The 24,774-nt window shown below is 47.6% G+C and overlaps 1 protein-coding gene across 1 annotated transcript in view; it reads right to left on the bottom strand.

Annotated features, from left to right (window-relative positions):
- The window catches only part of PITPNA (phosphatidylinositol transfer protein alpha), a 324,861-nt gene that overhangs the window by 157,269 nt on the left and 142,818 nt on the right, over positions 1-24,774 (bottom strand). The window contains exons 3-4 of the mRNA XM_069615411.1: positions 24,299-24,444; positions 21,998-22,089 (exon numbers count right to left, since the gene is read on the bottom strand). Coding sequence (XP_069471512.1) covers positions 21,998-22,089; positions 24,299-24,444 — 238 coding nt within the window. The remainder of the gene's footprint in view (positions 1-21,997; positions 22,090-24,298; positions 24,445-24,774) is intronic.

The raw sequence follows: 24,774 nt of genomic DNA, 5'->3' as shown, positions 1-24,774 counted from the left end.
CAGGAAGACCAAGCAAAATAAATTAACAGTAGTGAATACGAAAAAAGACCAAAGAAAGGTTTCGTAGCATGAAAAGAAAGGTAGGGGAAAACACGCTAAATGTTGAAGAGTGCATAACGGCAAGAATGAGTAATAAAAGATGCGAGGTGAAAAAGAAAAAAAAAAGGATGAAAAAAATAACAGCAAGTTACACGCAGATGAGGAAAAAAGGCAAACCACTTCTTTGTGGTCATCTTAACTCTCGCTTTATTGCTAGGATTCATGTTCATAGGTTAGGCAGGCATTCATCCAACCTCATCTTCCACTAGAAGTGGTTCATAAAGCAATTTTGAATCACACCGAGTCAAGCTCGGCCTACCACAGACGTCCATATCAATTATTTTCAAAAGTGTGGGTGCAAATAAGCTAGCAGTTGGCAGATGTCATATTCCCTCAGGATAGGTAACACCCCAAGCTAGTTTTTAGTTGGAAGAAAGGTTCATTGCTATAGGGGGCTTAATGGACATTACACAAAGGTACATTTAGAGTACAGCAGTTCTGCAAAAAGTGTTGGTAAAGTTGTGATAATTCTGCTACTGCCATTTTACCACCACATTACAGCATCCCTGTACTACAAGTTTTGGCAGTAAAGTGAAATATTTACCACACACAAGAAGCTGGAGCTAAATCCTTCACCTTACCGCCAAAAATCTGCGGACTTGCAGCACATAATTACAGCACCTGGTAAATACACCAACAATCCATATAAAGTCTTAAGATCACCAAAAATAGGGATTTACACTGCCATACCACCACTCACAATCCTGCAGGACCGAGTAGCAGTAACAGTAAAGGATTTTGGTGGCAAATTGGAAGATTTACAGCCAAACTCATATTGAGGAGCAAATTCTTGAGACTAATTTGCTGTTCAATGCCAAACAAGCATAATCAGCCTGGTTGTGATAAAATTCAATGTTTTCAAGGCAAACACCATTCTCACTGCCTTGTTTTTTTGGCGCTGAAATTGTCATTTACTGAGACCCATGTATTGCAATAATACAGTTTGTTAAGTTCCAGGGATTGGGTGATCTTGATTTTCTGTGGCATTTGCAGGTAAATCATGATTTGCTGCGCCATATGCATTTGGTAATGAGTTTGATCAACCATATTGGTTTGGGTGGATCCAATGCGGCAATTACCAAAATGAATACCAGAGTTCTTATCTCTTTGAGGGTGGGTAAGGGTTGGTCCCTGATGAATTGGCCATGTGAATAGTAGGGATGATGGTTTAGATAAGTGGACACAGAATCTGTGTGTACAGTGTTGGGACATAAATGGTAGTATACCGTCAAATGTAAAGGACTTTAATGTATTAGAGGGAGCATTAGGGTGATACCCAGTAAGATCTTAGAGTCCTCAGCATCTCTTTAAAACATGCATGTGAAGAACACAATTAGGTTAGATGAACAAGTTACTTAGCAACTGGTAACATTCTTTGGATGTTCCTCCAACGTATTCCACATCTTTGACATGTAATGTCCACAGCTGTGTACTTCCGAAACTTTCAGAATAGGGCGTCCTGCGTCAATGGTGTCCGGTCCATGTCCCTCGAAGGCCTATGTCGAGGGCGACGTCACCAGATGTTATATGTAGGACGCACGGCGCCCATAGCCTCAGTTTACGTTTTTTCCCTCAGAACGTGTGGCACCAGTCTCATGCCTGCTTGACTGCACATAGCCTTGTGGAAACGGAAGCTGCAATCGCATAGGAAATTCTCCAGAGGGGCAGGCTGGGAGGGCGATGTGCAATACGTTGGAGGAACATCCAGTTGAAAGAACGTTACCAGTTGGTAAGTAACTTGTTCTTCGAATGGATTGTGTCCTCCAACGTATTCCACATCTTTGACAGAGCCCCAAAGCAGTACCAGTAAATGGAGGAGCGAAAAGAAGAGTACCCAATCAGATTGCGTAATAAAGAACCGCCTTACCAAAGGCCATATCCTGACCATGGATTGTATCCAGGAAATAATGCTTAACAAAAGGTGTGAAGCGAAGCCCATGTAGCAGCATCACAAATATTCCTAATAGGAACACCCCACTGGAGGGCGGTGGAAGCAGCCACGCCCCTAGTGGAATGAACTCTCAACCCTTCAGGAGGATCCTTACCAGCCAATCGGCAACACTCCGTAATAGTGAGGATAAGCCACCTGCACAAGGTCTGTTTGGTAACAGCCTGGTCCAATCGGATGTAAAAGCTCAGAGCTCTCCTAGGATCCAACTGATGGAGTCGCTCCTCTTCCTTACCAGGATGAGGAGGAGGATAGAAAGATGGGAGAACCACTTTGACGCAGATGAAATTCAGAAACTACCTTAGGTAGAAAGGACGGACGTACCTCAAGTACTACTCTGTCCTTGTGGAAAACAGTAAAGAGTGGCATAGAGTGCCTGCAATTCATTCACTCTGCGAGCGGAAGTAACCGCAATCAAGAACAATGTCTTGAAGGACAATAATCTCAAAGGACAAGAGTGCAAAGGTTCAAACGGAGCACCCATGAGAAATTTCAAAACCAAATTTAAATCCCAAACCAGCACCTGGAAAGGAGACGGCGGGAACACATTATCCCTTACGAAATTGAGAAATCAAAAAGGATTCTTAAAGTAAGAACATTCTTCAGACGAGCGCTTAAATATAGACAGCACCGCCAGGTAACCCTTAATGGTACCAACTTGAAGGCCCCGGTGGGCCAAAGAAAGCAAAAAAGACAAACCCACAGGAATTGAGCACTGAAAAGGATCCACATTGTGACCTCTGCACCAGTCGCAGAACTTACGCCAACGGTACAGGGATTTTGTTGCAGGCCGCCTGGCCGAAAGCAACTCCTCCATCAATTCATCCGGGAGGTCCCAATCCTTATACCTCAACCTTTCAGATACCAAGCGTGAAGGTTGAGAGTCTTGACCTCTGGATGGAGAACCTGACCCCCCCCCCCGCACTCACGCGAGAGAGAGAGCAGATCCTCTCGGTATAGAAGACGGCGTGGAGGGCAGATGGACATTTCTAGAAGGTCCGGGTACCACGATCTCCTGGCCCAATCCGGAGCAATGAGGATCACGTGGGAACCGAACCTCCGCAACACTTGAGGAATGACGGGGACTGGAGGAAACGCGTACAACAGTGGGAATGGCCAATCCACTACGAACGCGTCTCCTAAGGCTCCTCTCGGAAGGAATTCCTTTGAGCAGAATCTCTCGCACTTCCGGTTGACACTGGTGGCGAAGAGATCCACTTGCGGATCTCCTAAAGGACTTCCTGAGCCAACTCCCACTCGTGAGAGACAGTGCTCTGCCTGCGCAGAGCGTCCGCCGCCACATTTTCTTCTCCAGCCAGATGAACTGCCGAGATCGAAATTCCATGCTGGATGGCCCAGAATCAGAGCCCCATCCTGTGAGGGAAGCATCCATCACTACAGTCACCTCAGTCACCTCCGGCCATGGTTGCAAAACGGCTCCCTCTTCATCAAGTGCCCTTCGTTGGCCCACCACAGAAGATCCTGGGAGATCGAGAGTGGAATCTGAATGGGATCCGACATCTTGCCTGAGAACTGTGCCAAAACGGCTCCCTCTTCAAAGTTCCCTTTGTTGGCCCACCACAGAAGATCCTGGGAGATCGAGAGTGGAATCTGAATGGGATCCAACATCTTGCCTGAGAACTGCGACCACTGCATCTTGAGGACTCATTGCAGGGATCTCATCCTCAGCCTGGCCTCGGGCACCAGAAGAGCGCAGGATGCCATGAGGCCGTGTAACCTTAAGAATTCGAAAGCCGGGAGACTCTGGGCATGTTGAAACATGTCTACCATCAGCACAATGTGATGAGCCCTCATCTTGGGAGGCGAGCACTTCCAAGGATGTGTTTAACACAGCCCCGATGTACTGGAGCTGTTGGGAAGGTGTCTGATGCGACTTCTTGAAATTGAGTGAGAAGCCCAGCCTGTGGAAGGAGCGGCAGGTATGACCCAGGTGATCCAATGCTTGCTCGGGAGAGTGCGCCCGGATCAGCCAGTTGTCCAGGTAGGGGTAGACGGGAATCCCCCCCCTCACCTGAGCTACGCTGCCACCACCACCATTAGTTTGGTGAAGACCCTTGGGCGGAGGTCAATCCGAACGGCAGGACCCGAAACTGAAAATGCGAGTCTCCAGGCGCAAACCTCAGGTACTTTCTGTGCTTGGGATGAATTGACACATGAAAGTAAGCATCCTGTAGATCCAGAGGCACCAACCAATCCTGAAGTTGAAGGGCCTGGAGGACTTGAGAAAGAGTAACCATCTTGAACTTGTCCTTCCTGAGAAGTTTGTTCAACCAACGCAAGTCCAGGATGGGTCTCAATCCCCAGTCTTTCTTTGGGATCAAAAAATAAGGGGAATACCATCCCTTGTTCCTCTCCGCCACAGGCACAAGTTCTATAGCGCCTTTCTCCAGCAGGGTTAATATTTCTTGCACAAGAAGCGGATTTGGAAGCTTCAAAGAGTTTCCTCAGTGGATTGTCATGAGGACGCTGTAGGAAGGGAAGGCAGTAGCAGTGGGATAAGGTATCCAGAACCCACTCATCTGATGTAAAGGCTCACCACTCTTCGAGATGCTGAGACAGTCTGCCCCCAACCGGCGAACCATGGGACATGGCCTCATGACTATTTGGAAGTGGCTGCGGCAGTGCCTAAAGGCAAAGAGGCAGCTGCCTGAGCGGCCTTGGCACCTCTATTTCCCCGACCACCACGGGCACTTTTTTGCTGGCCCCTTTGACTGGCGGCCCCTCTCGTTCTACCAAAGGAGGAGTAGTAACGAAAAGAACCTCCCCTCCACTGCTGTCCCCTAGGACGAAAAGGCAGAGGTTAACGCACAGCTGCGCTTGAAGATTTTGCCGCACCTCTCAAGGCTCTCGTCAGCCTTGTTGCCAAACAAATTTGCACCATCAAAGGGCACGTTCAGAAGACGGCTTTGCACATCCGGAGCAAAACCAGACTTCCTCAAACAAGCAAATCTGCGTATAACGGTGCTCGCAGCCATGGACCGGCTAACGCCGTCTGCCGTATCCAAACCCCACTGAAGGGATTCGCACGTAGCATCCTTGCCGTCTTGCACGAGAGCCAGGAAGCCATCCCTTTCTTCACCCTCGGGAATATGTTCAGCCGCTAAAGAAACAGTTCCACAGAGTGTGTGAGAACCTTGCTAAGGAACAAGTGGAGTTGGCCGATTTCAATGCCATGCTCCCTGCAGAAAATACCTTCCGAGCCCAACCGTCGAAGCGTTGATCGTCCCTACCAGGAGGAATGGAAGGGTACGCCGCCTGCCTCAAGGTGGCCATGGCCGCCTGAGCCACCAAACTCTCGGGAGTGGAGTGAGTGGATAAATAGCTGGGGTCGCTAACGGAAGGGCGGTACTTTTTAGTCAAAAATGTATTAACAGCCGGAAGAGATTCTTGTGACTGCCAAGCAGCTGACACCCTTTTCTGTAAGGTGAGATGAAATGGTAACATCGGGTCAGAGGATGGACCTTGATCTAATATGTCCGTTAGATCATCCTGCACAAAGTCTTCAGGAGGACTGGACCATCCCAGATACTCCAAGAACCTAGCCATGAGCATCCTGTATTAAGACTCAGCATGAGACCCAGGCTCAGGCCTACCAAATTCCACTTGATATGATATGATATATGATATGGCATTTTTAACGCGCCGATACACAGGTGTTTCACTTCCGGAGAAGTGTCCAACCCACTGGCATCATGGAGGGTTTGCCTCAACTCCTCCAACTGACTGTCTCCAGAAAAAATTTTGAGCCACATCCAGTTCACCAGGGTCCTCAAAAATCAGACCTTTCTTCCTCTTCATATATGTCGTCCAGAGGGATTTGAAACCCTGGCCTGGGGACAGAAGAAGGCCTGGAGTCCAATACTGGCCTCACAGACTTCGTCGTAGCCTTCCTAGGAGGATCCACCACATAGGGGTACTCCAATGGCAAGTTTTGCGCAAAAATTCCCAAAGGAGTCGAGGGCGCCGAAGGCTTCGACGCCAAGAGCATCGACAACCTCGGCGTTGTGAGCGCTGGGGGCTGATAAGACAGCAATGGTCTGCAACTGAGTCGGAAGGACACGGCGCCGACCGAGTCGGCGCCGGCTTCGAGCCCTTAGTAGGTTGCTGCAGTCTCGCTGGGGACAAGGACATGTCTCTTGCGACCTTCCGAAACCTTGTCCGAACGGGACCTCGAAGGCTCCCGATGCAAGTCGCGGATCCGAGCCCGAAGGCGTGTGAGCCACAGTACGAGACCGATCCTGGCCGGCTTTGTTAGAAGGCGCGACCGAACCCCTGCCCTGCGATTGAAATATCGCTAACATTTGCTCCTTAAAGGCAGCCCATTCCTCCGAAGTCGAGGACTTCGTCGGTCATGCTACCTTCCTCACTGCTCCATCCTCCAAGGAGGACGGGGAAGGCGACCGGTGACTGCGCTTCTGTGAATGCCGCGATGAGGAAGAATGGTGGGAACCACTCTGGGACAGAGAACCCTGGGCCTCCTCCCGACGCGGAGAGTCGCCCCTCGAGTCGTCGGTGGACACCCCTTTGGTCTTCGACTTGGACTTGCTGGGCTTAGAACCCCTACCTACCTGGAGCTTCCACTCCCGCAAGGCCTTGGCAGTTAGCGACTGGCATTTTGAACAGTCGTCGGTGTCGTGACTCTCACCCAAACACCACAGACAAATGCCATGCGGGTCGGTGATCGACATTTTCGACTTGCAGTCCCGGCAGGTCTTGAAGCCAGATCGCGGAGTCAGAGGGGTCAAAGAAAAAGACATCTCAACGGTGAAACATAAGAGGCGCGCAGAGTTTCACGAAGCAACACGCTAGCGGAAAATACAGAACTGAGGCTACGGGCGCCGTGCATCCTATTTATAACATCCGGTGACATCGCCCTCGACGGAGGCCTCCGTCGAGGGCCATCGACCTGACGTCATCGACGCAGGATGCCCTCTGCTGAAAACATTTCCGAAGTACACAGCTGTGGACATTACATGTCAAAGATGTGGAATATGCTGGAGGACACAATCCATTCGAAATGGGGTTCAAAATAGATGTGAAATAACCAGAGAGAGAATTGAATTGAAATTTTATGTGCATCGCGCTCATACACAAGTGTTTCAGAGCACGACAAGGCAAGGGAGGGGAACAGGGGAGAACAAAACAACGATCTTACTAGGCCCAGTGACATTGAGAATTCGCTAGTGCATGGGAGAGGGGGAGGGGAAAAGTGCATGGAAGGGGGGGGGAAGAAGTGGAAAGTGCTGAGCAAAGGAGAAACAGATAAATAATAAAGGTAACAAACGGTGGTAGTGCAGCCTGCAAGTGGCAAGTGCTGGGTTTAAGGCAGCAGACAGGGTAGGTCTGATAAGTGCAGGAAGAAAAAGGGGGTTACAGATACAGACCCCAGTGCAAGGGGTGGCCCGGAGGCAGTGCGGGAGGGTGGCAAGGTGAGCAGGTAACTGGGCCCAGAGGACAGAGGGTAGCCAGGTGCAGTGCCAAGAGAGGAGCAGGGGAGAGGGAGGGGGGAGAAGGCAGAAGCAAAGAGGAAGGTCTTCAGGTGCTTCTGGAACCAGAGATGGTTCTCCTCAAGTTTTACAGTGGCAGGGAGGCTGTTCCAGAGGGAGGCCCCAGCCTAAGGCAGATCTACCCCCAGCTCGTTTCTTTGAAAAACGACTGACCCTGAGGTAGTTGAGGTAGCAGAGCAAAGTGCTCGAGAGGGGAGGTATTTGCGGAGGGATAGCTGAAGGTATGTTGGACCCAGGCCCCAGAAAGCCTTGTGGACAACGCAGAGGGTTTTGAATTTAATCCTTGCATCCACTGGGAGCCAATGGAGAGATTTCAGAGCTGGAGAGATACGATCCCAGAATTTGAGGCCTAGGACAAGTTTCACAGTCCTGTTCTGGATTAGTTGCAGAGGGTGTAGAGTAGAGGCAGGTAGATTTATAAAGAGGCTGTTACAATAGTCCAACCTAGAGAGAACCAGAGCTTGGGAGACAATAAGCTTCTGGGGGAAGGAGAGGAAAGGCAGAGTACCTCTGAGGAGGTGAAGTAGGAAGTTTGACTTTTTAGAGACAGAGATGTGGGCGGAGAAGGAAAGTATGGAGTCAAAGATGAACCCAAGGTTCTTAGACTCGCAGTTGGGGGTAGGAGGGCGGCTAAGGGAGGGCAGCCAGAGAGAGGGGAAAGGATGGTGAAGGTGTGCCGATGAGGAGGATCTCCGTCTTGCTGGCATTAAGACAAAGATCATTGGCAGCACACCAATCTTTAATGGCAGTTAGGCAATCAGAGATGAGAGAGGGAGAGGAGGTGGCGAGGGCAGCCTGAAAATGAGTTGCGTCATCAGCGTAGCACTGGAAATTTGAACAGAAAATGGCAATCAAGTGGGCGAGAGTTGCCAGGTATTGGTTGAAAAGCCAGGGTGAGATGTTAGACCCCCTGGGGAACACCACAGGTAGAGAGCGAGATAGATGATAGGAAGGACCCAAGTTGGACCTGGGAGGGTCAATCAGAGAGAAAAGAGGTCAGCCAGGCCATAGCTTGATCTGCGATACCCAGGTGCCGTGTCAAAGGGAGAAAAGAGAGAGTTGGATGAGGCCAGAGGGAATGTTAGAGTCAAGGTTGGAGAGCAGCTCTTCGCGGATTTTCAGGGGAGCAGTTTCCGTGCTCTGGTAGCTCTGAAGCCAGACGGGTGATCATGGAGACAGCCAACAGAGCCGGAATGAAGGTTACGCTGAGAGGTGGCCAGCTTTTCCAGAAGTTTGCCCAGGAAGGGAGTAATGGAAATTGGGCGATAGTTAGCCTGACAAGAAGGATCGGTTGTGGGGATGCACAAGGGAGTGCTTCAGAGGGGAGGAGAAGGATCCTGAGGCAAAGGAGTGGTTGCAAAAATCGGCAAGGGCCGGAGCGAGGGCGTCAATGTGGTCCTTGATGGTTTTAGAGGAACAGGGATGAACCTGTTTTGTTGAGGCTTTCATAGATCGGACTTGTCTAGCGACCTTATCAGGAGAGAAAAGTATGAGAAGGGGGTGGGGGTGGCTGAAGGAGGGTCAGCAAGCACAGGCCGAGAGGGGAGAGGAGGGGAAGGTGAGGAGAGGGTGGACAGGATGTCCTGGGTTTTTGAGATAAAGTGAGAGGCAAGGGCATTGCAAAGAGCCTGGAAGGCAACAGGAGAGGTAGAGACTGAGCAGGGTTGGCCAACTCCTTGCAGATTTTAAAGAGTTGAGCTGAGTTGTTAGATGCCGCAGAGACACGGGCTTGCATGTGGACTCTCTTCTTGGCGAGGACAGAGTCGGTATTGCCTTTGGAGCAGGTGACAGGCCAGTTTGTCAGAGGCTGAACAAGAAGCCCTCCATTTCCTCTCAGCCACCCCACACTTACGTTTAAGTGTAGTTAGGTCAGAGTCATACCAGGAATTGCACTTGGCTTTGGACTTCAAACAGATCCTCATGACAGAAAAATGTGCTTTGCAGTGATGGAATATTAGGTGACTTAACAAGATATATTTATGCTGAAAGAAAGCACACAAATCTAACGAAAGGACACAAATCTAACATCTCTCGTTCGCGTTATAACAAGGTCTTTAGAAGAGAGGAGACACAGAGGTCATATAGAAGTTTTGCTTTGAGCCATAGTGCCCATTGAAACGTCTCACTTATCACAGCAATAAGGAAACTCACCCAATTTAATGCCACATAGCAAAAGGCTCGACACCTCGTTGCCCCCTAATGACACACCATGCTGCAGGTCAGTGAGGATGACTGTGCACACTTTTCAGGAAGAGCCACTTGTCTCGTTATCTCAGAATAAATGTACGCAGAGGGGACATACGTGGTACAGAGAACGTCTCATCCTACAAATATATTCTTAAAGGGCATTATGTTTTGCGGCTCCAAGACTCTAATGCATAAAGCGGGCATACCACAGACTGTGTTGCAAAACTGCACTCCATATCCCTACGTCTCATCTCAGTTAAAGAATCACACATTTATACAATGCTGGTTAAGTTGGAGACTGTTGCCTGTCTTGTCAAGTGCCTTGCAACATGCCGCCTGTGCCTGGCTGCAGTTTTAGGGTTGTTGTGAACAGACAGAAAAAACAGAGTATTTAGGCTCAGTTATAGGCATATAGGACGGTCTGTAAATACAGCGACCCGGAACAATTACACACTCTTTAGAAGGAAGAAGTTACTTTCACTCATTTCATCAGCATTCCTGCCACAAAGCTTTAAAAAGGGCTTATGTTATGTACTAAAATGGATGTCAAATAACTTTTGTAGGGGCATAGACAGGAATTGCTTTTGCAGGCACGATAACTTGGAGGTTTAAGGCAGGATGTTCCTCTGCAGTTCTGCCTCCTTTCAAGGCCCCTCCCCTTAGTTGAATACACTCTGGCAAGACCTGGCTCAGTTTTTTTTCCACAGTGTGTTTTGCAGTAATCCCATCTAAACACACTCTGTGCTACTGCAGACAGTGCTGTGAGTGCCGTCCGCCTCACAACTCAAGAGATAGTGGTCATTTCCTTCAGCTGCATTTACTGCTCTAACATTTTCACACTATAGGCAAGCGCCTAACCTTGCCTAGTGGTAGCACCAGCCTTGGGGTGCAGAAGTGAAGACTGGCCTTCAGGAACTTGGCTGGCTAAACACAGCTTTGGGGTACTGCAGCAGCATTGGCTTGGAGCTTGAAGAAGCCAATGACCAGGTGGCAGTGTTAAGCAGATGACGGTAGAAGACTATGGGTCTCAGATGCAGAAATGAGGGACTTCAGCATCAAGCCGAAATGAACTGCAGAGGCAGTCAAGCGTCAAGTGCTAGGATGACTAGAGGTTCCCTTGCTACAGCTTGGATGGCGTCGAAGGTGCTCAAACCAGCTTCAGGGCAGTTTGGAGATGCAGGCAAAGCCAGGGGGTCCCTTCCTGGTGTCTGTGGTCCCTGGGAGACCGAGCCTACGGTCTCTGGGGCAAAGTGAGTCCTTTCATTTGCCCTTCACAGCCAGAACGTTTGCAGAGGGAACTTTGTAGGGTTTCCAGTGGCAGGGTCGTAGGAACCAGTGCCTCAGTGGCAGTAGGTCCAGCCAGCAGTTTCACCCCAAATGTGACCTTGGGATGGGTAGGGAGAAGCTTCCTTGAAGGCTTCAGGCTTCACCTCTATGGCAGAGGACTTTGGAACAGACTGTATCCCCAAAAAGAGGTCCTGTTGAATCTTTCTGGTCTTGAAGTCCAATGATGAATCAACCAAAGAGCAGAATGCTACATTGCATTGGTCCAAAACAAGCCTGTTAAGAGTCCATCCTAGCTGCTCTAGCAAGTGTTCTTTGCCTGCGGACGTCATACCAGGATGCCTTGTCGGCAGGAAGTGAGGAGGGGGTAGGGAGTTTGATGAGTCCTAACAAAATCCAAGACGGTGGAACGCCACTCTGAACTCAACCTCTCTTCTGGGCTACTCAACCTATACCCCTTTTCTCCATCTGCCTACTTCAAAAGGAATCCCATGGTGTGAGAGGGCCTTTGTGATGCCAGGACTGTCTTTGAAGCATTGGTTCTCAGGGACCTCGCCGGGAGGGTTTCAGTCTCCTGGAGGAAGGTGTACACCCTTATCAGGGTTATCGAAGAGAAGCTACCTGGGCAGGGACCCACATGGTTGCTGCAGATGCAGAGGCAGAGGCCAGACAGATAAAATGTACCCGCCCTGACATGAAATGTCACCAAGCTGACAATAACATGACACTCAAAATGCTTTTGGTTTTATAACTGTGCGATAGAGGCATAGATTATAATTATTAATCCATTGCCTTCAGTCAGACTAGGGGCCCACAATTATTCCATTTTGAAACAATAGTGCTTGCATTTAAGCTACCTCTGCTTGTTGGAACTTTAGGTTACATCAGCAGAGAGAAGGAATGTACCTGACCTGCGACTTTTGCACTTGCCCTGTTGCCCCTGCAGGATAGCTGCTAATAGACGTCAGTAGACAGCCACATACACGGAGTGCTTTTAGAGACAGCAGTAACTGCATCATTTTATTACAAAAAATATAAAAAACTAAAGCTTCTATACCCGCAGAGATGTCCATCAGCCACAAATATTACTTTGAGAAAAGGAAAATCTATAGATCATATCTACCCTCAAATACACAAATATACCCTTCAACTTATTAAAAAGGTAAGTCAGTTGGTTCGGTTAGAAGTAATTAGGGTTTACAACTCAAGGGTGTAGTTCTGTAGTCTTTACCCTGTAAAACATGGTTAACTGCAAGCTTCAACATCAAAAGAGGGCATGATTTATCATAGTGCCATCGCGGAACCGCCTGACATGTAGTCGCTCAAGCGGGGGGTAAGTTCTCAATAGGAAATAGTTGGTGAAATAGAGCGCTTTTGATTGGCTGAGAAGGATACTGGTCCAGAAGCTGCAGGTTCCTGCAATGTATGTGCAGAGCCAATGTTTAGTACAGGGCTAATAGTTTAAATAGTACCTTGCTTGGGGACCACTGACACCCAAATAACTAAACTTATCTATGGAAAGGTATCTCTGGCAATTTCAGACCATGGTCAGTCAATGCCTTAGTTTAAAAGAGGTCAGGCGGGATAGTTCCCAGTGTTTCACATCTGAAGTGGCAATGCAGGAGCAACTGCCTGGCTTAAAATAAGGAGCAACAGCAGTGGTGCTATCAAGGTGAGGTGTTGCTGTAGAAGAACTGCTAAAAGTGTGGAGCAATGCAGCCATCTAGTTCTTTATAGGTGCAACTCCAGTGGAGAAAGATGCAGACCAGGTCAGGTGGTAGCTGTTCAGGTAGGAAACAATCCACAGTTTCTATATTCACTTGGGGTTCTTTGTAAGGTAGTCGCTAGGCTGAGTCTTAACCAGCTTAAGTTCATGGAAACGGTCAGCTCATGCTGTAAAATACTCTTCCTCTTCATTTCAAATCTGCACAGGAAGAGCAAGCAATGCTTGCTAGAGGCTAAGGAGCTCAATGGCTGGGGACTCAGCAGCCCGGCCAGGCTGGGATCTGCCTATCCGCTCTTTAGTACCTGGAAGTCTGGCACAGCCAACATCACAGCAGAGGTTTGCCATGGGAAGGGCTTTGAAAGGATACAGGTCCAAGCTGGGCTTCCTCATGATTCACATTTGATTTGCAGTCTATTTTTCTGAATACATCAATAGGTGCTACAAAGTAAGGGAACCCTCCAATGTTTTGGGGAATTGGGGATGGAACGAGAACCATGGCCCCCAACACAGGGTTGCACTGATTCAAACAGCCTGGTCACCACTCAATCAGTGGGAATGACCACATCAGTTTATGCAGGCTCCTTCCAAGGCTCTCTCTGAGGTGTAGATTCAGGACAAAACGCAGACACTACTGACAAACTGGCTACAGCGGTTCTTAGCAATGTACCGCTTGCCTCTCCTGGCTTTAGCCATGACCATTTGTATGGTCACATCCCTTTCCCATTCACTCACTTGTAGGAAACATATCTGGCTATTGGACTTGGTAAAGGCTTTTACATATGTGCTTTCTGTATGGATACCTAAGAGGTATAGCAGGATATACCCCATTAGGTGGTTTATGAAAAGGCTGCCATTAACCAGTAGAGCCAACACAGTAAGCCATGGGGGAAACCACTTCATGGGTGTGTTTGGCTGTTAAGACGGATTTCTGACCTGGTGGGCAGAGGTTCAGAAGGCCAGCCTAGTTTCCTGGAACAGGGTAACTTCTGGACAAGCCAGACCAATCAAGGTAGCTATGACAGGCTGCCAAGACTAAGGGCCTCATTACACGGTAGGCGGTAGGGATTTACCGGCACCGGTAAAATACCGGTACCGGTAAATCCCTGCCGCCTTACTACGAGGTCCCTTAGCGGGTTGGAGTTTTAACGCCTGCTTTTTGCAGGCGTTAAATACCAACCCGCTAAGGGACCTCGGAACTAATTACGGCACCGCAAAATTGCGGTGCCGTAATTAGCGCCTTCCCCATTCCCATAGAGCCCTATGGGGCAAGAATGGGAATGGGGAAGGGCAATGGGGGAAGGGGGATTTACCGCCCCTCCAACCTTGGGATGGGGCGGTAAATCCCCTTTCCGCCAAGGCGGTGCCGGTATTTTACCGGCATGAGCCATGGCGCTAATAGCGCCATGGCTCACCGCCTACCGTGTAATGAGGCCCTAAGTCTCAGGAGGGGTGAGGGTGACTGAAAGACCTCAATGAGCACACAGAGCAAGGACACTTACAAATTACTCCCAGACAGGTGTATATATCAAAAATATAAACCCATTTATTACAAGGCCTTTGTAACTAACACACAGTAAAAGAATCACAGCAATCCTACTAAACCAACACAACACAATCAATACAAGATATATAAAAGACCATTGGGGTCTAAAGGGTTAAAAGCACGAAATATGTTCACAACCTAGAGGGGAAGGAAAATAGGCAGTGCAGGTAGTCTTTAGTCCCCTTCAACATCAAAACACACACCTAAGAAGCAGTCGAAACCCGAAGAAGAGGAGCCTTATGCCCAAAAGTACCTGTAGTGCAGGCACACGCGGTTGTTCCAATGGGCAAAACGGGGTCTCTTCAGGGGTCTCTAGCAGCTCAGGAAGGTGGGTGAGGTGATGAAGAATAGATTCCCACTATTCGAGGAGGGCCTCCACTTGAAGGCAGAGGTGATTCCAAGATTCGGGAATAGTTCGCACTAGCAGTGGAAAGGAGAGGGACCCCCAGGGGCCACTCATGCGTAGTAATGGATGGAGGCGCTAGGGGCCACCGGTTAAGGTTAGGGTTACTCACCGGCCCCAGGCACACTCCAGACCGAACGAGTCCACTTCGGTTGCGGGTTCTACTCCGGTAATGACGGCTCAGCGGCTTTCAGTTCCGAAGATACAGTGAGGATTCCCAAACGGGACAGTGGCGATTTCGCTGCTCGGAGTGGGGGATCAGGCCAGTTTCACTGCAGCAGGATTCAAGGGCAAGAGGGTCAGAAATGCAGCACACCTGCAAAGATCGCTGCCACTGCTGGGCAACACGGTAACTGCGTTTACTCCGGTCCTGGCGCACTCGTCCCACTTCAGACCTGGGAATGCCAAGTGTTCGAAATTCGGTGGGAGGGTGCCGGGGACACAGAGCTAACAGTATACCAAGTTTCGAGGGCCTCCTCGAAACAACGGCAGAAACAGAGCAAAGATGACAGCGGGCTCAGGGTGCCAAACCTACCAGCGGTTCCTCGACTCGGCTTCTTAGTTTCAGGATACTTGGATCCTATCCTTCGTTCAGTGAGAACTCCAGCGATCGACATGGTTTGGGTGTTTTCAGCCTCCTCGTATCCAAAGTTCCCCTTGCGCCAAAACGGAGAGGACCCAATGGGAGATCTGCTCACAACCCACTCCATACGTGGACCAATCATGGACCACGGTGGTCCCAATCATTCACAGTACTCCAGACTCTCTGCCACCTAGGATGTGTATTGGGGACAAACACCCCAGCCCACATCCTGGAGGCGCACACACAAGGCATGCAGAAGCCTGCGAAAGCTTGACGTTTTGTGGGAAACTGCATGTCCAAATAAGGAATGACCCGGGTCGACTCGACCTGGGGAAGGCAAAGGGGCAAGATGGCCATTGGACAGGACAAAGAACCTTGTGGTGTGGCCACCTATTCGTGCCAAACGTGGTTTAAAGGGCAGGAAAGGGTTAAAATTATATGAAAAGATAAGCTGTCCATGACACATCTGCACCTCTCCCAAAAAGTCCTATGAGTGTATCTAGGGTCTTTGTAATTGACTAAGAGATCCAAGTTCACTGTACTGTGAGGTACATTGTGCACTTGTTACATGTTGCAGAAAAGTTGCAACATTGGAAAAGGACTAAGGGAAACAAGTCTCCCAGCACTGACTGTCTTAAGGGCATGTCAGTTTCCCCATAAAAAGTGAGTGAAAGCACAGAGGAGTGCAGCTGAAGGCTGTGCTTCTCTGGCAAAGTCAGACTAAGGTGTATAAACAGCAGCAAAAGGTTTGGGGGTGTACAACTGGAGGGAAAATTACATAGAAAATGAAATCGTTCCTAACATTGGCAAAAAGTGCTGATGCAGAGCAGTGGAGATCTAGAATATTCTATAGAGCATCTACTATAAACCTCATCACTCTAGCCTGCAAACGCTTTCCCACATCAGGCCAGGGCAACAAATCCAAGCATGAGATATTCTCGGATGTGCCAATAACCTGATTGGATAGCAAAATTGAAGAGTGATTGACGTAACGTTTTAAATAAACCATAACCACGCTCCTCAGCCAGGGTAACCCCTCAAATTATGGTTCAGCCTGCTATTCCAGATTGGGAAACACAATAGGCAAATCAGGCTTAGTTCCACTATAAAAAGGGGATAGCTCAACTATAAGTAGTAGGGGTTTGGTCTGCCATCAATAATGTGGAATTTTATAGAGATCAATATGTAGTCGGCCTGCAGGGTTTAAACAAATGTTAGACCCAACTCTCACTGGTAGGAGCGAAGGAGCAGATAGGCTTCATTCTTTGGAGGGGTAGTTAATGATATATGTTACAGATCATTCACAAAGGAGACCAAGCTAACGTTTGTTTACACACACTATATTGAAAAGCGTATATAGCTTTTTGTTTGACAAGGATAATGAATCTAGGATTATGACTACAAGGTATGTGACACTAAATATAGACAAACAGTAAGGTGTCCATAGTGCACACCCTCCACAATTCAAGATAACCACAATATAACATTTTATCACAAGATGTTCCACAGTTGCAGTGGTTAAAAGAGAAGGTTAGAATGTAGTACATACCATGTACATTATAAAGCACACCACCAAAATCACCAACACAAACTTGAAAAGTCCAGCCCTAGCCCCCAAGTAGCTGACCAACCAGAGTCACAGGCAAGTAGTTTTACATGTTTAGGAGAGGTTTAAGTCAATACATAATGTTTTCCCATATGCTAGCAGAGGACAAAGTCAATAGTCGAGTGTGATTATTGTGATGCGAAAGGATAAGTATGTACTTACAGGTTTGTTGAAAATAGGGAAGGCAGACAACCTATGGAGTCAGAGGGACCCAACAGCAAATTCTTACACACATGTTTCACCAAATATAAGGCCAGGGATGGCTGCAGGTAAGCACTTTATGCCCTAGAGAGATTTAGGGGATGCAAAGATTATGCAAGCATGCCCCAGAGGCCCTCACCAGAACACCAATGAGTGCAGGTAAGGTGGAAGACAACACTGCAATAGTTGCAGTGAAAACAACCCAGCGGTTGCGGGTGTAGATGTGAATTTCAGGATCATGGCTGGGTCTGACTGGCAGCAGCGCTAGTCTCAGTTTCAGGCCCACGGTCATGAAAGGTACCTGTAGATGTGTTCAGGGTCTCAAGGAACAAAGGCGGCTGCTTCAAATCGCACGATACTGGAGAAGGGCAGAGGATGCAACCAGGAAATGAGCATTCCGCAGGTAACCCTGCAAGGGTCTGTTGTCAAGGTGAAGAAGACAGTCTTCAGCTTCTGTGAGTTGACTCAGCCTGCTGGCAACTCACAGAAGCAGAGCCATGAAGAATATGTCCCTCAGTGTTACACAGCATAGGGAGCAAAAGGTACAGCAGCTCGTCTCCAGATTAAGGATGAGGTTCCTTCTTTGTATGTGCAGACCCGCGGGCCCTATGAAAGCCAGGAGCATGTCAAAAGTAGAGCCGGAACCAACAACACTTGTCCTCCCGACATCAAGGGGAGGAAGTAATCAGTGGTAGGCTTTCCCTGGTTGAGGCAGAGCTTCGCCATATGGGATCTGGCTTGGCCAATGACTGTTATAAAAGCAGCCCTGGCATCCTTCAAGCTCCTCGTTCTGCACTGTAGGAAATCGGTCCAGTGGGTGACCCCAGCCCACCTACCAGGAACCAAGCACTATTCAATCTTGTGATATCAGTCAAATGGGGATGTGGATTAGGGTGTGCAAGAAACCAAATCAGCTGCCCTCCATTGGCTCTGAAGAGAGTAACAAAGAGGCATGGCCTGATATGGCTATTCCTACCTCTCAAAAGGAGGACGGCCAGAAAAAGGCAATGGGTTCACAGAGACAGGGCTTTAAGAACAAGGTAGCCATTTTGTCCACTCTAGTGCCCACAATGCACCTTCGCAGTAAAAATAAGGTTGCCTAATAGTGCACAAATAAAACATATAGAAATACAGATACACTACCCCTAGCCTATAGAGGAATGGTGTAAAATGTTTGAGGAATCCAGTTTCAAGAAAAAGAAATGGAGGGCAGGGTCCCCGGCACTAATCTCAATAAGGGAGTTAGCAGTGTTGAATAAAAAAGGTAGAAGTGGGGGACAGGGTCATCCTGTACTGGCAGCCTTGTAGACTGACCAGTACATATTCCAAGAAGGGAATTCCTTTGACAATTGGGCTGGAAAAAGCACCTCAATTGGCAAAGCATCAATAAAGAAAAAAACATCCAGCAAAAAATCCTTTGCGTCTCAAAATGAGGAGGCAAAAAAAGTGTCCCAACAGTCTTGTTGCACATCCTAAATAAGGCAGAGTCCTAAGCTTCATGTAGATCAAGATCGGAAGCCTCATCTGGGCAGAATCGGTCCAATCAAGTTGACTCATGCAAAACTGTAGAGGGATGGGTGGAAGGTTTGGAATAGCGCAGAACTACTGGGCCTTGCTTTGATTAGTAATTGGGCTTCCTTCCATGGTGAAGGTTAGCGGGACGCATCGCCTGCCTGCATGGATGGATGGAGAAAAGCTGTGAAATGTTGCAATGACTGCTGCAGAGTTCCATCATAACGACCTAAACTGGCTATCCGGCTGCCCCAAGTGGGCCTATTCGCCTGCACTACTTGTCCAAATGGGCCATAGATGCAAACAAGGTGTATGAAGAGGAAAGGATCTTTTCTCCATTGGAAAACCACCAACGAATCAGGCTGCAGGCAGGGTCGGACTGGGGCATAACATTGTCTGGGGCACCAGTGGAAAAGTGGCCCAGAGTTGCAAAAGGCAATTAATTCCTTTTATGGCAGACTGCTTAAATAGCACCCAAGGGGTAGTTTCTTGATCAAATGTAACGCAAATTGTGCAATTTAAAGAATATTTATTCGGCAACAATGGTCAAACCTACTAGCCGCATCGTGAAGTAACTCATGAAACTGTCCCACATTGGCCACAAAAGTGGGTCACTTTGACCCCCAAAAAAACTGCCCCACACTGGCGTTTTGCATTTTTGTTTCGGGCATTGCCCTATAGGCCAGTGTAATGTTCACTACAAGCCGAATCCGGCAGTTAATCAGTTTTCATGCATTGCAACACGGAAAGCGTAGAATCTCCTACCTGGAATTAGAGGAACGACCAATTCGTATTTCCCGTGGTGTACCAGGTTTCAAGAAGAAAGGGTGGAAAGTTATATCCCAGTAGAAAATAGGAATCCGCCTGGCAACCCTTCGGAGCCTAGTTAAATACTTGGCGACCGTGGAGAAACCAGGGAAACCCTCATGGGGGAGAAAACCCTATGGAGAGCTGCTGGGGAGCGTTGATACAGGCGAGGCGGACAGGAGGAAACTGAAGGGCCTCGATCCGATGGCAGCGTTATGTGTTGGTTAGATGCTGGAGAGGTACAAGGGTAAATACATGAGGGTCAAGAGAAAACAACACAATAAGGAACGGAGGTGAAGTTTGTAAGAACAGAGATTACCATTCACACATCTAGACGGGGAGTATTAGATGCGGCGCCCGGGGATTCGAGCCCGTTCAAGAAGTACTCCTTAGTGTGAAAAAGGATTTTCTGGGAAGCAAGGATATCAAGTATTCAAAGATCAAGAAATACGGATGGTACAGATTTGAGAGTATGAGAAAAGAATTCTACCTTCGAGGGGAACACGGGATAATGTCGCGATGTGTCGCGTTCTGTGGGGACGTGGTTTAGTTGTTGCTGTGGCTTAGTGGTTGCCAAAGCGATACCTCCGATCCGCTGATCGTGTTCCGATTTCTAAGAACAAGTAGATGTAAGACTGAGAAAGAAACAAGAGACGGATAGAGAGAGAAAGGGAGGCAATGAGATTTAAAGGCTGGGCTGGCTATACTCACTGAGCGTCCGTATTCTCCTAAGAGAGTAGCAACGCGCCGGTCTCCAGGACTTCCTTGTTGATATGCCGAAGAACGATCGACTTCCGCATCCTGCGTGGCTCGAGGCAGGAAAACAACTAGACCGTTGCTAGGTCTGCCGCGGTCATAACCCGGAGCGGCCATCTTGGAGTAGGTCGAAGAGGAATGCGGGGAAACAATGAGACCGTTGCTAGGGTTGCCGCGGTCATAATCCGGTGCGGCTTTCTTGGAACAGATAGGAGAGGAATGATTCGTCCTCACGATCATCACAGCCAGTCCGAGTCTGGCTGCAGGCGTTTCCTTAGAAACAGGCGCCCTTGTATTTTTTATAATGATTATTACACTGGCTGACAGCCAGGTGAAAAGTTTCCATGGCAGATTCCAGAAGTCACAGGGCCAATAGAATCAGTGTGAGAAGGAGGTTCCCTCCGGTTGTAAGGTTTTGGAAACCAAAGAGGCCTTGTATTGGAAGACATACATAATTATGATGAGCTTCGTAACTGCTCTTCTTGAAAGCTCTGCACTTCACAATGTCATCCACTGGATAGACTTGTGATGCTATTGGAGTCTGGACAAAGTTGAGTATTGACTCGGTCACAAGCTGAGGCGGACTGTTGGGGCTGATTCTTAGAGGTGTAGAGGGCCTTAAAGGTCTCTGCAGGATTTTCTTAACAATGTGCCTTGAGTGTTTCAACCTAGGGTTCATTTCTCAAACGTTTGGGACATTTAGGTGTTTGCTGTTATAGGAGCTCCTGTCGTGTCTTCAGGATGTCGACAAAGGTCTTGATGAAGTTTGAGAGGTCTCTGGATCTTCTGGCATATGTTTTGGTCTCTTCAACAATGCCTCCTTAGCCTTTTGGAAATATTTCTTTGCCAAATGGTGTACACCCAGGTGTCAAGACCCTGAAAGAACAATGCAGACTGCGTGGTCTCTACTTTCTCCCACCACATGAGGCACATTTATAGTAAGAGATACCAGCAAGATGCAGAGAAAAAATTAAATCAGACACGCCAAAACAGAAGTTGAAAAAGTCACAAAAAGACATCACAAAAAAAAATCTAGAGAAATCAGCTGACTGTATTTTTGTTTGCATGAAATAGAAGACCAGGTGCACACAAAGCTCTTATCAGTGTACAGAGATCCACAGAGCAAAAAAAAATGAAGAGACTCCCAACTGTCACTGCTCAGGATGCAGGGATACTTAAACAGCATACCTGCTATTAAATGACAGGTCTGTTAAATCAGGTTTTCAGTGAGGGACTTTGTGTTTTTAGTTCCTTGTGGCAATAGAGGTTCACATGGCTTGTGACTAGCAGCAAAATATGCTTTTTTGAAGAAAAAATAAAAAACAAAGAAACTCAGATAAGCAAGCCCTTACTGTAAATTGTACCAAAATAAGAGCAATTTGGGGTTGTAATGCAGAACCCATGAAAAAGTAACTTTCATACAGGGGCAGAACATGATAGGATATTTGGCCTTCATAACGAGTCTATACACAACATGGCCACAGGCAAGAGCAGAACAAATCCACACACCCATCAAAGCATGCACCTTGCACTGAAAACGGTAGAGAAAATCCATGGGTATTCTCAGATTACATAGAAATGCTGCCCAGAAATAGGCACAAAAACACATTTGCCAACCTATGGCCCTCTTTTTTCTGGCCAACCAGGTTGCTGGAAGGGCTTGCAGTATAGATTGTGAAAAATACAAACTACGATTTCACCAAAACAATCACTGCGCCCCAGCCTGTACTGTTGATTTTGGCCAACCCCATCATAAACAAAGCAACAATGCTCAAATGTCACACTCTACCTACAAACAAAGCACCAATACTCACTGGTCCTGCAGTATGGGTAAGCATTCCAAGCCTTCTCGTGCATAGTTAGAGCTCCCTCTGGCGCCAACATCCTCACAAATGATGGTACTTTGCTGAGATGTGGACAAAACAAACGTTAACAAACTTAACATAACATCTAAAATGAGATACAGAACTTCACAGCAATGTAATTTACAGCTACATAGCATTACCGTATACAGATATATAAATGTCAGCATGCCAATCTGAACAAAAGATACATTGTCCACAGCTACTGGCTAACATAGCATATGGAGCAACAGATGCAGGAAGCATGAATTACAGGGTCTAAACACACAAGTGAAGGGAAGGAAGGCATGACAAGTACAGCCTACAGGCCATTAGAGCAATGCATGAAGAGCTGACCTGGCAGGGTATTTTGGGCTGGCCAACGTTTGCGTGTTTAATTTTATTTATTTCGCATGTATTTGCAGCGCACATAATCCCCCCATAGGTATATATGCAATAGTTTAATTGAATTGTGGAAGTGCAGGTTATTTATAACGCGCTTGTTTTTGTTTCGAGCGCAGGATTCGAACCTGTGTTTGCTCAGAGTGGTCTTGCTTCCAAGACCCGCGCATTGCCACAGAGCTATCCTCCCGTCACGACTTTGTGCACTTGGCAAATTATAGTTTCAACCAAATTTTCTGACCTCATGGTTCTTTAAAAAGGCCCAATTCTCAACAAAATGTCGCAAAATATGTACTCCCATGGTCTGATCAATCAATTTCTTGGAAATCGTCACTAAATGCAACTTGCAATTGTGAGCCCCTTTTGATGCTCGGATAATTCTTTTTTTCAAATGCAGTAATGGTCCTGCCTTTCAAAACATGCAAGGGAGCATGGCCTACCAGACCAGAGATATAGCAGATATTGGAATTTAAACCACAGATGGCATGACTCGGCACTACAGATAAGGAGAGCATGGAAAACAGTGTCACTGATACAAGGGAGCATGGCATGCAGAGCCATTGACAAGTGAGAAGGTCATGCCAAGCCACAGATAATGAATGTGGAGCATGGCATACAAAATCACAGGTGCGAGCGAGCATGGCATACAGAGCCAGAGATGGAGGGATGCACAGTTGTGGCATCTGCAGTGTTTTGTGCAGCATCTGGTGGTTTTGTGGCGGTCCCTTGCTAGGTGCTCGTGGAGTCTCGCCTTACAGAGCAGGAAGGGATGGATGGATGGAGATGGGGGAGGAGGAGGATTGGCGTCTCCATTCTGGTGTCGGTTGCTGCAAGACAGGAGCCTGGTTGCTGGCCCTGCAGCTGGTTGCTGGCACTGGAGTTGCCCCTGGAGGGGCAGCGAAAGAGGAGCCCGAGCCCAGCGTCCTTAATTCTACCTGCCTGGTTGGGCTTTTGAATGTGTGACTATTTTATGGTTTTCAGGCGTTATCCCACTTTCATCTGGACCCCTGTACCGGACTTCAAATTTTTGCAGTCCCCAATATTAGTTTTTGGTTGGGGGTGGCTGGAATTTTTTCTTGCATCTACTCTTCTTTTTTCCGGACTTACAACTGGACTGTTTTTCTGGACTATCATTGCATTTCTTTCTTATGGTTTTTCTTCATCATTTTACCTGCTTTTGTATCCGGTTATAGGTCATCATAGCTGAATTGTGTACTAATTAATTATTGTTTGTAAAGCGCCTTGGCAAATACGCTCTAGAAAGAAAACATGACTGCAATACACAGACACAAAAGGGAGCATGGCATCGGTAGAGATACAGAAGCATTAAATAAATGGCCACAGATAGAGGAAAAGTTGTAACATGGAACCACAGATACAGGGGAGTGGAATACAGCCGGATAGATACTGGGAAGCACTAAATGCCGAGCCACGGATATAGGGCACCATAGAATTGGGAGGAAGAGGTAGAGAGGAGAATGGAGTGATGTGCCAGAGTTACAGGGATGATGTAATAAGAAGCCATGGGTACAGGGGACAAGCCTATATGGCAAATCTCAAAGGGTCCAGCCATTCTAAAAAGAATGGTGCATTTCTGTGCAAACGATGTGGATGAGTTTACAAGTTGCTGCACGGGGGGGGGGGGCGCTTTGTCCAATTGTATGTACCCAATGTACATTAAAAAGCACTATTTGCCAAACATGTTACTAAAAACGTGACCCACGTACTATTCAAATAGTTTGCGACTTAAAGCAAATACAAGTGATTCTTGATTGTGGGTGAATCGAGCCACAGATCTTAATAGTATATAGATTTCCAGCATGCAGGTGAGAAATGGAGCATCTGCCCTGTGTTGCCCTCCCAGCTGCTTACCTCTGCAGGTGGTAAATCTTGTGTGTGTATTGGCCTTTCTCTCCATCTTTCTCATACGGCTCGTTCATAAGCACCTCAACACCTTCACCACCACCAGTTTCATTTTTACTGGCTTCCGCCACAGAATAGAGCTGACCAACTTGGTACTGAAAGTGTAAAAACAGAATTGGGACTTCTTTAGCTGGAACGATTTCAACATTTCTCTTCATCCAATTCAATGAATATCGCACTCCTACAAAAACACTTATCCTTTTCCTTAAAAGCAACACCTGATCTCACTCTCCCGAGAATCATCTGTTCGCCTCATTCTGCTTATCACAGCGCCTCATTTCCATCGTACTTCCACCACCCCAAAGCACGAGCTCTTCCTTAGTCTTTCAGCATGTTTTATTTAATTTAATGCGTTTTTTTTAAAACCTTTTCACATATACACCATCCTAAAATAAACATACATTCAACATTTCAATATGAACAAA

Source organism: Ambystoma mexicanum, chromosome 9 (assembly GCF_040938575.1).
Source record: "Ambystoma mexicanum isolate Mex_15411 chromosome 9, UKY_AmexF1_1, whole genome shotgun sequence".
Lineage (NCBI taxonomy): Eukaryota > Metazoa > Chordata > Amphibia > Caudata > Ambystomatidae > Ambystoma > Ambystoma mexicanum.
The sequence above is the reverse complement of the archived record's forward strand: the minus strand, read 5'-3'. Positions and strand labels throughout refer to the sequence as shown.